Source organism: Haliotis rufescens, unplaced genomic scaffold, assembly GCF_023055435.1.
Source record: "Haliotis rufescens isolate VD_foot unplaced genomic scaffold, xgHalRufe1.0.p SCAF_5, whole genome shotgun sequence".
NCBI lineage: Eukaryota > Metazoa > Mollusca > Gastropoda > Lepetellida > Haliotidae > Haliotis > Haliotis rufescens.
The window spans coordinates 47,525,941-47,538,301 of NW_025964223.1; the positions used below are offsets into that span (position 1 = coordinate 47,525,941).

General features: G+C 43.0%; 1 protein-coding gene across 2 annotated transcripts in view; it reads left to right on the forward strand.

Annotated features, from left to right (window-relative positions):
* LOC124137130 overlaps window positions 1–12,361 on the forward strand; it is a 46,436-nt gene that overhangs the window by 27,467 nt on the left and 6,608 nt on the right. For both annotated transcript variants that reach the window (XM_046503307.2, XM_046503308.2), the window contains exons 3-12: window positions 2,733–2,920; window positions 3,375–3,517; window positions 4,244–4,435; window positions 5,543–5,767; window positions 6,461–6,576; window positions 6,830–6,958; window positions 7,233–7,492; window positions 8,590–8,785; window positions 9,694–10,252; window positions 11,985–12,109. In XM_046503307.2, coding sequence (XP_046359263.2) covers window positions 2,733–2,920; window positions 3,375–3,517; window positions 4,244–4,435; window positions 5,543–5,767; window positions 6,461–6,576; window positions 6,830–6,958; window positions 7,233–7,492; window positions 8,590–8,785; window positions 9,694–10,252; window positions 11,985–12,109 — 2,133 coding nt within the window. The remainder of the gene's footprint in view (window positions 1–2,732; window positions 2,921–3,374; window positions 3,518–4,243; window positions 4,436–5,542; window positions 5,768–6,460; window positions 6,577–6,829; window positions 6,959–7,232; window positions 7,493–8,589; window positions 8,786–9,693; window positions 10,253–11,984; window positions 12,110–12,361) is intronic.

A 12,361-nucleotide genomic window follows, 5' to 3' on the forward strand; every position in this document is an offset into this window, starting at 1 on the left:
TGCTTCGTGGCCAAGTGGTTCGTCTAGAGATGGAAAACCAAACGGCGATGACTTACATCTGGAAGCAGGGGCGAACGGTGTCTCCGTCGCTTCTCCAAGAGACGTGGCAGTTCCTCCTATGGTGTGACACTCACGATATCAGGGTGATACCTGTTTATCTCTCGGGGGTGGAAAACGTCCGTGCGGACGCTCTGTCTCGCCGGATCCTCGCTTCTCACGAGTGGAGGCTCGACCCGGGGATATTCGGGATTATCTCCCAGATATACGGGTCGTTCCAGGTGGATCTGTTTGTGTCTGGGGTGAATCACCAGACACCAACGTTCTGCTCCCGAGTCCCCGACCCGAGGTCGGTGGCACCAGACGCCTTCCAGCTAGATTGGACGGACGTTCTGTGGGCATTCCCGCCAGTCCCTCTGATTTCCAAGGTCCTATCTCAGCTAGCCACTCAGCCTGCGCGACTACTTGTTCTCCTGGCACCTCTTTGGTCGGCGCAGAGTTGGTTTCCAGTAATACTCAGGTTTTTGGCTCAGCCTCCTGTTCTATTACCTTTATGACCGGACCTCCTATCCCAGAACGGGGCCCTCCACCCAAATCCCAGGATTCAATGGGTGGCTAGGCCACTGTCAGGAATCGCCTCCAGAAGAGCGGTATTCCCGCACGAGTTGCAGACACAATACTGGCTTCGCGGAATGATTCGACAAACGTTCAGTAAGAGGATAGATGGGCCTGCTATGGGCGCTGGTGTGTCGATAGAAGGATTGCAGATCCCTTTTCTGCAGATCTCGTAGCCATGCTTGAGTTCCTCCAGTCGCGACTAGATGACGGCCTGGCCGCATTGACAGTCCAGGCGTACTCTACAGCTATTGCAGCTTTTCACGCCCTGTCGACGGGGCACTTCTGGGTGCAGCGCTTTTTAGCAGGTGTGGACAGGATCTGACCCCCTGTGCGGCGGATCAGTCCCCCTTTGGACTTGTCAATCGTTCTTGATTGGCTGTCCGGTCATTCCTTTCGGGATCTGTCGTCTCTCTCTCTTCAGCTGTTGAGCTGGAAGACAGCATTCCTTGTGGCAGTAACGTCCTGCAGAAGGGTAGACGACATTCTTGCAATGTCAGCTGATCCCGAACTAACTGTCTTCCACCGGGACCGAGTCAGTATTCGGCTGCCAGACTCTTACCGTCCTAAGGTCGCACACGCCTTCCACGTGACCGCTCCTATTGAGCTACCTGCTCTTTAACAGCCTTCCTCGTCGGGGACCACTGCAAGACATGCTCAGCAGAACTAAGGGTATCCGTTAGGATAACCAACTATTTTGCTGTTACGGCGGTAGGAAGGCTGGCTCACCTGCGAGCAAACAATCTATCTCAAGGTGGATAGTTTCAACCATTTGTACAGCGTATATGCTTCAAGGCAGGGACCCCCCTACCAGGTTGAAGGCTCATTCAGTTAGAGCAGTGGCTACGTCACAAGCGTATACCGCAGCTCTGCCCATTGAGGAGATCTGCTCCGCGGCTATTTGGAGCCAGCCAAGCATGTTCATCAAACATTACCAACTCGACAAACACTCAAGCGAGCGTGCTCGGTTTGGTCAGTCAGTTCTCCGAACTGGGCAAAGTTCTACATCTCTAGCTGATTCAGCCTTCGAGATTTTAGATCGTCCTCCGGTTATACTGCTCAGTAATGGTCTGGATTTTATCTTCTGCGGTCGATAAATATCAGTCCTTACTACTCGATAATACTCGTATCTGCACACGCACTCCTTCGATCTTCGGGGAACCTCTGACCTAGTTTTGCGCAGGTTAAGTCTCGCGTGATCTTCGCCCCCATCTTACTTGTTCAAACAAAGCGGAGGAGGGGGGGGGTTTCGAGTTCTCGAATTATGATAAGCCACACATTACTGGCTATTTCTTTCATAGAGTATGGTTGACCACGCCCTGTCTCTAGCCCCCGCCTCTTGACGGTGGTGCCTCACGATAAGGTTGGTTCCATTTATTGAACTCTTTTTTTATTCATTGAATAATCAGAATACGATGTATTTATTTACTCTTGTTGCTGACAGATGCCACTTCCTAGATTATCTTTAGGAGTCTATCTTGATGCAATAAGTGCCCCAAGGAGGATTTAATCTCAAAGAGAATTTTACAAACCAGTAGAGGTTATGAATTCTCTGATGAAATCCTCCTTGGGGCACGGCCACCCACCTCCCCACATTCCTTCAGCATTAGACATATGGAAAGTGATTTGGGTGAGAGTTACTCCCCCTGGCGCGGGGTGCCTTTCAGGGTGAGGCACTGTAAAGATTTTGGTGTGGTAACATTTCTTATTAAGGAAAAATGGTTACAACTATGTCATGTAGATTTTCTTGAGCAAGGAAAATGTAATAAGTGCCCCAAGGAGGATTTCATCAGAGAATTCATAACCTCTACAGGTTTGTAAACATTTTCATTGTGATGTAGCTTTGGTAGTTATTGCTAACTAAATCTAGTTTTCACTCACTCATTTACAAGGGTATTTCTTTATGTTAATCATTAAAATAAGGCTATAGGGAGGGGGCAGGTAGCTCTTGTACTTGGGTCATGCGACTCCTGAGTAGGACCCGGGTACCCACAGGACTACGCATATTAATTTTATGGCTGATTTTAGACTAGGTTTTGGTGCTTTCAGTAATTTAGTGCCACATTAACTTCATGATTTACAGTACTTTATATCTGGTATATTTCACTATATATTTCCAGGCATGACCCAGATCATGAGAGTATCAACGCAGTGTTGGCAAGACTGGAGAACTACCAGCATCACCGGGGCCTGCCACCAGTGTGTGTGGTCTGTGAGTGTCAGAGAAACGTGCAGGCCGCCGGCAAAGCCAAGTCAGCACTAATGGCTTTAGATAGCGGGGACAGCGACAGTGACACTGACGATGAAGGTGAGATTAGTGAGACGTTGATAGGCAAGATCCAAGTGGGAATCAGAACGTTACTTTGCTTGTAAATCTGAAGTCTGGTTACCAGAACTTGGCGCCTTGATACCCCATTCACCTTGGTTTCTTAAACTGTCAGTATGTAGACTTAATGAGACCGTGCTTCTACGTCTATGTGTTCTGTGGTTCTTCCCATCAGCATCGTTTTAGATTGTAATTTCTCCAGGTTGATTCCATTCAGACCTGTGTTAGAATAGATCCCCAGCACTGTTTAGCTATTCATAAGAGGTGACTACTTTGGATTGGGTCAGGCTCTTACAATTGGTTCATTTCAAGTCATTTTACCCTGATGTCAGTGGTTTGTCAATTATTTGCAGTCTACCGTGATATCTCGGAATATTGCTGACTGTGGCATTAACAAACAAAAATCTAATGATGTATGTAATGAAATATGTTTCAGATGCTCTAACAATCGATAACATGTTGAGATTAATGGAGCGGTATATGACTCGTGCAACAAGTGCCTCTCAGATGAAGACAATGGTCAGACTCATTAACAACCACACCATTACAGATTACATAATGGCAGAACAAGTCAGGAAGGTACTTGGCAACAGATTCACAATAAGTGGACTATAGATCTGATATCTTTATAACACAATCACTCTTCTGACTCAGGTAATAAGGGATCCGACATAGAGTTTTCATTGATTGGAAATATAAAATATAGATATATTGACTCAAAAGCATCACAATATATATTGATAAAAAAAATAAAATTATAAAGTTAATTATTCTGTATGTGTATAGATAAAATATTAATGTATTAATCATTTTAATGCAAAATATGAACTAGGCTGAACCATTAAATTAAGTTTTCTGCCTTCTAATGGTCCATCTTTTCCATGCTTAATGCTTCTGTGGCAGGGAATTATTAAGTTAGTGTCGATATTCATAGTTTGTATTGATACAGTATCGTCTTTTCGCAATGTACGATGACATTCCTAGTCCTAAGAGAATCTCACGTGCCATTAATTACAGCACCTTGACTCAAGGACCCTATTCTATTTTCTTGGACATGAGTATTTGAAAGGGAGACAACTCTAGCACAGAGACATAGGCTATATCAAAGAATAAAACATGAGTGTGTGTTCTATATGTCTCATCTTGATCATGGTCACCAAAATCATGTTTGTTGTTTATGAATGACAGCATTTGTGGTAAAAAGGAATGGTTTTAGGAATGGTTGCTCAAGCTTTTGAGAATTTTGGCCTCTGATGTAGCAAAGTTTTGGGATATCCTGACAAACATTTATTGCCTTTGATGCAGCTGCAAGCACTGTTACGTAGAACCAAACCAGAACTCAGAGAAGCAGGTCTGCTGTTGATAGAGCAGCTGTGTTGTCAAGAGGATAACGCTGTCATCATGGCTGAAGAAGAAATATTCAATGATCTTCTGACAGTTCTTTCATCACCTCACAGCATTAGGGTACAGGTGGCTGCACTCAAGGCAGCAGATAAGGTACATTATATTTATATATGTATATGTATCTGTATCTGTATGGGAGTTAAAAGGGTCACAGGGTGCCACTGGGTTCAGGGAGAATCATTGAGAGCCACAGGGTTCAGGGAGAATCAGGGAGCGCCACAGGGTTCAGGGAGAATCATTGAGAGCCTCGGGGTTCAGGGAGAATCATTGAGAGCCACGGGGTTCAGGGAGAATCATTGAGAGCCACGCGGTTCAGGGAGAATCATTGAGAGCCACGGGGTTCAGGGAGAAACATTGAGAGCCACGGGGTTCAGGGAGAATCAGGGAGCGCACAGGGTTCAGGGAGAATCATTGAGAGCCACGGGGTTCAGGGTGAATCATTGAGAGCCACAGGGTTCAGGGAGAATCATTGAGGGTTCAGGGAGAATCATTGAGAGCCACAGGGTTCAGGGAGAATCATTTAGAGCCACAGGGTTCAGGGAGAATCATTGAGAGGCACAGGGTTCAGGGAGAATCATTGAGAGCCACAGGGTTCAGGGAGAATCATTGAGATCCACGGGGTTCAGGGAGAATCATTGAGGGTTCAGGGAGAATCATTTAGAGCCACGGGGTTCAGGGAGAATCATTGAGAGCCACAGGGTTCAGGGAGAATCATTTAGAGCCACAGGGTTCAGGGAGAATCATTTAGAGCCACAGGGTTCAGGGAGAATCATTGAGAGCCACAGGGTTCAGGGAGAATCATTGAGAGGCACAGGGTTCAGGGAGAATCATTGAGATCCACGGGGTTCAGGGAGAATCATTGAGGGTTCAGGGAGAATCATTGAGAGCCACAGGGTTCAGGGAGAATCAGGGAGCGCCACAGGGTTCAGGGAGAGCCTCAGGATTTAAGGAGGATCATGAAGAACCAGGACCAGGTTGGAGAGGATCAGGTTGCGTAACAGGGCTCAGGGGCAATAGGAGGGTTCAGGGAGAGCCACATGGTTCAGAGAGAGGTGGGGAGGTTATACGTAAGTTTAGTTGTTTAAATTATGATTAAAAAAATGTAAGGAAACAGAGGTTCAAAATATATTTATTTGGAATCTTTTGTGTTATAGACGTAAAATGTTTTTGATGTGAAGATGCAGTTGTCTCTGTTTGCAGCTGTTCTCTCACAGTCAAGTTGCTGACAAGCTGATGGAGGCTGTTGATGAAGTGTTGATGGCGGTGCTCTTGAGAGTTCTCTACAGTGAGCACCCACTAGAGATGAAATATGCCAGTTGCTGTGTGCTCCGTACACTGTCAAAACATGAGAGCACTGCAGGACTGGTGGGTCAGGAACTTCTTTTCATTGTCAAAGAATTAAAGGAGAGCAGCTCAAAAATGAAGGTACCCCTAATTTATTCCTTTTATGATTGAAACGCTAAAGTATTGATTCTTTCATTGTGCTACCACGTGCACACTCCAGTGTGAATGATGAGGAGCATATTTAAGTCATATTGGCCCTCGTCAGGCTGTACTGGATTCGGCGTTGCCTCGGGCCAATATGACTGACCAAGGACCTATACCAAGGCCGATATGAAAACACCCATACAATAACATATTAATGACGTATGTCCACATGACTTTGCATTCAAAGTTTGTTCCTCTGTAAATTAGAGTTGTGTCAAAATCTTGTCCTTGTTACCTTGTTACCAAAAGTGTTATAAGTAACTCAAGACATAAAAGCAGATAATGATGTAAGGCCATTATCGTAAGGAATTTCTTTTCTTTATTTGCTGTTTTATGCTCCACTCAACATTATTCAAGCTTTATGATGGGGACCTGTGAATAATCAAGTCTGGACCACACAAACCAGTGGTTGATAGTATGAACGATATCCTACGTTGTCAGGGTATGATGACATTTAATCAACCAAGTCAATGACCCTAACCACTCCATCTATTTAGTCGTCTCTGAGACAACCTGCATAGGTTGCCGGGTTAGGTTATTAACAGGTTTTACTGCATTGATTATTCACCTTGGCATACAGTTTCATAATACACGACATGGTCTCATGGATTTGTTCATGGTATATTTCAGGAAGTATTTGTGGAGATTGTGATCAACCTTTATCGTCAAACTGATGTTATATACCCAGATATGATTGACAAGAACATCATTAGATCTACCACATCGATGATTGTTGACGGACCATGGTAATGTACCTTTGAAGTTGTATATTTCTGATAGAAATATATGAAGCAACATTCTCAAACACTAGGCAAACTATTTTGGGTATCTGGGGTTGACGAACATTTATTCATATATTTGTAGGTGAAGTTAGGCACCATGAACAGTTAATGAAACATTCAAAACTTTAAAAACTGATGAAAAGCATTTGAATTATTTAAAAACTCTGAACTATATGGCTCACAGGATTATGACTTGTCAACTCTGCATGTGTTGCAGTGGTGTGCAGCGGCAAGCTCTCTACTTGGTGTGTTGTTTGGTGGAGGATGACGCCGAAGTAGCCGACGTTATCAACAACAAGGATCTGATGCTGTACGTGATGCAGCTGATGAGGGACTCCAAGTGTAGGTGAGTCATCCGGAAACAAGTCGTCAGTACTTTATGCTTGTTCTAAGGGTGATTGGAAAGAGGATTTGATCGTCACAATGGCTTCATATGATGGACACAATGTGATTGGATGACCTTTGAGGTCCAACACTTAGTATATTTTACTTTTGTGACCTTTCACATGGCTCATGAATTTTATGTTTTGTTTGAGTCTGCTCTTGAATTACACTCAAAGAATTGTGTGGTTTTACTGGTATAAAACTACATTAACTTACATGAACAAAATTCTGTCCAGGAAAGTGCGCGAGGTTGCAGGGAAGATAGTCCAGACGATGTGTGGGTGTCGTAAAGGCTCGCTCGCCCGCACGGTGATGGAACACTTCACAGCGTTCTTGCACCCAGAGGAGGACCACCTCCATCAAGTTGGGGACACAACTGCGCGGGGGTCGTCCAAGATTGTCTACCCTGTCAGAGTGAAACACCAGGCAGAGGCACGGAACTGGCAGTCATTTGATCAGTTCCTCGCTCTCATTGGGAAGCTGATAACTAAACATGGTGAGCTCTATGGTTTGTTTGTAGGTATTATTTCTGTCAGAATGTATTGTGAGCTGATCTCATCTCAATAGACATGTGTTTAGGAAGGGATGGAAAGATAGACTTAACTATCGATGCATTGCAATTAACAGTACATGTACATCTATGATGTGATAAATAGTGATAGTTATCAATGCTGCACTACTGAATGGTAAGGAGCAATGGACATAAAAACTAAAATTTACATTTATTTTGCTGTAAATGTTGATTATATCAGACAGTATTCAGAGGTACCAGTACCTCCCTTGACATCTTCCCAAACAAAGCGTTGAATCAAGGACTTGTTGACATGTAAGACTCTGTCAGTATGTAGAGTGAGTCAAGGAAATTCTATTTTTCAGAGAAGTAAAAAGTAGTTTATGAAACTGTTGCAATACTATTTATACACTGAGTATAATGATTTAACTTACAATTGATCTTTGCCTCAGTAAAAGGTAGCCGATAACTCTTCGGACTATCTGGGATTTATATAGGGTTCAAAAGTTGGAGTTGGGAAAAAATGGGATTTTGTTTGTAATTGGTATTTTTCTTTTCTTTACCTGTGCTCGTGGGTTTCACCGAAGTGGTAAACGTCTGGGACCTGCATCACTTCTGACTTTCCTACACTAAGCTGACACGCCGTGATATAACTGGAATAATGTTAAAAGCGGCATTAAACCCGACTCACTCACTCACTCACTCACTCACTCACTCATCGACCAACCCACCCACTCACTCACTCACTCTCACTCACTCACTCACTCACTCACTCACTCACTCACTCACTCACTCACTCACTCACTCACTCACTCACTCACTCACTCACTCACTCACTTAATGGATCAGGTGGTCAGACCCAGTGACTTAGTTAATAGTGTGTCAGCATGCCCTGACAATGTGGATTCTTGCTGATATTATCAATTACTGGTTTGTCTTGTCCAGACTTGACTATTTACAGGCTACTGTCATATAAATGTTGAATATGGCGGAGTGTGGCATTAAACAACAAACAAACACTGATGACTGGGTGTCATTGGATCTGATGAGAACACGACTTGACTTGAGCTATTTATTTCCAGCAATGATAAAACAGGATCCATTAAACAAGCAGCTGATGATAGATGACAACCCAACCACCGAGTGGAACTGTCACCAACTTGGTTACCTAGCATCGCTTGTTGCCATAGCAACCAAACTCACCCAGTGGCCAGTTGAGAAGACCAAGTCAATTCAGAAATTAGATCCTTCAGACTTGACAGATGATGAAAACATGAGGTGAGATGTGTAAGAATTTAGCTGTAACCACATTGAAGTGTTAAAGATGAATGAACACGTTACACTTCAGTAAAAACATCATGCAATGTTCATTCTTGAGTGCTCCTGTATCTGTGTTCATTATAAGGCAGAGCCTCCTTGGTCTAATGGATACAGCATCTGCCTGGAGAACGGAAAGTCAGTGGTTCAATCCCTGACTGCGTCATACCAAAAGACATTAAAAGATGGATCTTCTTGTTACCCTGCTTCGCATTAAGAGGATAAAATAAGCACTGGTCAGCACTGTCAGTACAATGTGTATGAGTGGGATATTCATGTTAAACTAAAGCATGGTGTCCAGTGGGCTAGCACTAGAAAAGTGACATTAGTCCAGACTAGTCAAGGAAACAAGCACATGCACATGTATGTCGCTATATAGGGGCATTCTCATATCTCATATCATAAACATTAAATGCATTTATGACATAAACATCCGTCAATATGCTCCACTTGTCGATATGTTTACATCGGAAATGATCTGTTTGGTGCAAATCATGACACCTTCATTACCTCCAGATCAGATCACAGGAAGCAAAGTATTTCGGGATGGAGCTTTTTTGCAAGGGTTAAAAGCAGACTTGTCGATTTCTGTACCTAAAACACCACACTGGCTGGTATATTTTGGCGATAATCAGCTATAAACATATTAAGACACTTTTGAGTTTGTTCTGTGAAAGGTGGTTATTTATATTTCCTTGGCCCTATTACAAGGACCCTTGTCTTTCTTTATTGACTCCTTTTTCTTGTCACATAAGATTCTAATTGTCTTGCATGCTTGGCAACTTTACCAGCTGCCTATTCTTATGATATTGTGTTTTATTAGAGAATTCAGCTGACTTGTAGTGACAGCAAAATATTCTTTTTTTCAGAAACAAACTCAAAGGTGTGAATCGACAGCTTACAGCAGAAGTTTGGACGACGTGTGGTCGTCAAGTTGCTGTTCTTTTATCCAAATTTGCAGAAAAAGTTCAAATCAGATGCAATCCATTGTCAGCCCGTCCTGGCTCACGGCAATCCATGCGATGTCCTTCACCTATGTCAGGTCGGAGGAGCAAGACTCCTCGAGGTGACATCTTGAATGATTCAGAAATCACCCTCGTTAAAAGCCTGCTGGAATTTTTCTTGTTCGTGTCTGTGGCAACCTGCACAAACAAGAACTTCATAAAAAACACTGTTGTAGAGAAACCTGAAAGAGAGTCGGTTTCACGTTCAAGGGAAGGATTGTGGGTAATGGAGAACCCCCACCTTACACAGAGTATTGAGCGACAGTCGACGACGGACGCAGCAGAGGTGATAGAGAGAAGACAGCAGGAGCTGGCGGAGAAAGAAGCCAGTGCAGATCGCAGGTTGCTACGAAAAGGCCTGTACGAGGAAGACCTCTTCAGATTTGTCTCTCCCTTTGTTACATTTGAGAATGAAGATTTGAGGGTGAGTCTACATGAAAAAGGGAACATTTTGGTTGAGTTAATAATGCCACTTCTTTCTGTATGGATAATGTTCTTCATATAGAGTTCCCAAACTTTGAGGGATGATGGGTAGCCTTGTAGTTAAAGCATTTGCTCGTCAAACCGAAATCCTAGGTTTGATTCCCCACATGGGTGCAATGTATGACGTCCATTTCTGGGGTCCCCTGCTGTGATGTTGCTGTAATATTGCTGAAAGCAATGTAAAACCATACTCACTCACACTAAGTCTTTGGGTGTTAATATTAACATAATAATTACTTCAGCTGGTACATTGATGTCTATTGAGAGGATATTTCATACCTTGCCAATATATGTCCAACATTTATGGGAATCAAGTACACTCTTTTGTAAAAGAATATATTGTAAATTATTGTCAAGCAGTGTCCACCTTAATAATTTAGATATGTTGCATAATGAGTTGCAGTTCAGTTTGCTATTGATAATACCAGATTCACAGTATAGTGAGGGGGCACGGGTGGCCCAGTTGTCTAAGGTGCCGCGATTTTCTGTGCAGAGTTGCGTCCCTTGGGCAAGCCAGAAACCCCGATTATGTTTCTAGGTTTGTCGGCACCATACCCGAGCTCGTGGGTTTCACAGAAGTGGTAAAATTCTGAGACCTGCATCACTTCGAGCTTTCTTCCAACATTAACCTGACACGCCGTGATATGACTGGAATACTGTTAAAAGCGATGTTAAACCCAACTCACTCACTCACTGTATAGTGACCATGCAAAGATTGGAAATTTACATAATAGCTAGTATTCTCTTGTGTATGTTACAGATTTTTAACAAACACAGTGTTGATGGGGTATATAATTGCCTAGTGACTATTATAAAAAAAGTTTGCATTTCATCAATGTTTGAACCAAGTTTGTTCTTTACAGCTTGATCTCTGACTACAAATTGAACTTATTGTGTAGGTTTTTTTTTAAAAGTACCAAACTTTGTTAATTCATTCACTGTGAATATGCTAATAAGACTAATGATAAGAATAACTTCCTTTGGATTGCACCAGATTCCATACACCAGGTGAATACTCAAGGTTCTACGTAATTATTATCCCGAGATCAATCATTTGATAGAACAGCAGACATATATAATGCACTGTTTCTATGAAGTATAACTCTTTGAATATCCCAAAGCATATTAATTCCAATCAACCTGTAACTCACCCCCGCAGATCCAGTGGGAATGCCATGGAAATTAATAATTGAGTAGAAATTAATATTTAGATCCTCTAGCTTTCATGGGATATTTTGAAAGTCCTCAAAATAGGAACTGAACTTTGTGTTTGCCAAGAGGGTTGGTGGTAATTTTTTTCCTGTGAATGAGTGAGTATGGTTTAATGCTGCTTTCACCAATATTCCAGCAATATCACAGCAGGGGACACCAGAAATAGGCTTCTCACATTGTACCCGTGTGGGGAATTGAACATAGGCCTTCCACGTGACAAGCAAATACTTTCACCACTAGGCTACCCCACCTCCCCTTGTCCCAGTAATGCATTTTACATATGTGGTTAGGCAGAGATCGAGAGATGGCAGGTGGATCCCAGTGCATCCTGACTTGGATGTATCCAGGAAGCAAGAGTTGATAAATGAGGCTTCCACTTCACCCACTGATTTACCTACACAAAGACTGAATAGTGTTGGCTGTAAGTCACCCTACAGTAATGAGTTATTGTAATCCTCCAGGAGACAGCGGCCATGATCTTGAGGTGTGGCATTCAGCCCCTTGATGAGAAGCTGGTGGCCTCCGACCTCCACACATCCAATGGGTCAAACGCTGGACCTGTGAATGTCTACAAACCAAGGCTCAGGTCAGCTATACACTACTTTCTGCTATTGTATCAAAAACTGGGCATTTGTCATTTTAGAACTAATTCTGTTTTAATCATTGATAAACGTAAGAATGATTAGCAGGGCACAGTATGAAAGAAATAGGATTGATGATCCGATGCCTTGTATTTTGTAAGCTTATTTTCTTGAGGAATCAGTCTTTAAGGTTGTTTGTATATGATATAGCTAACATCTCGAGTGTTGAAATGGATATCACCCAGAGGGGGACGCCA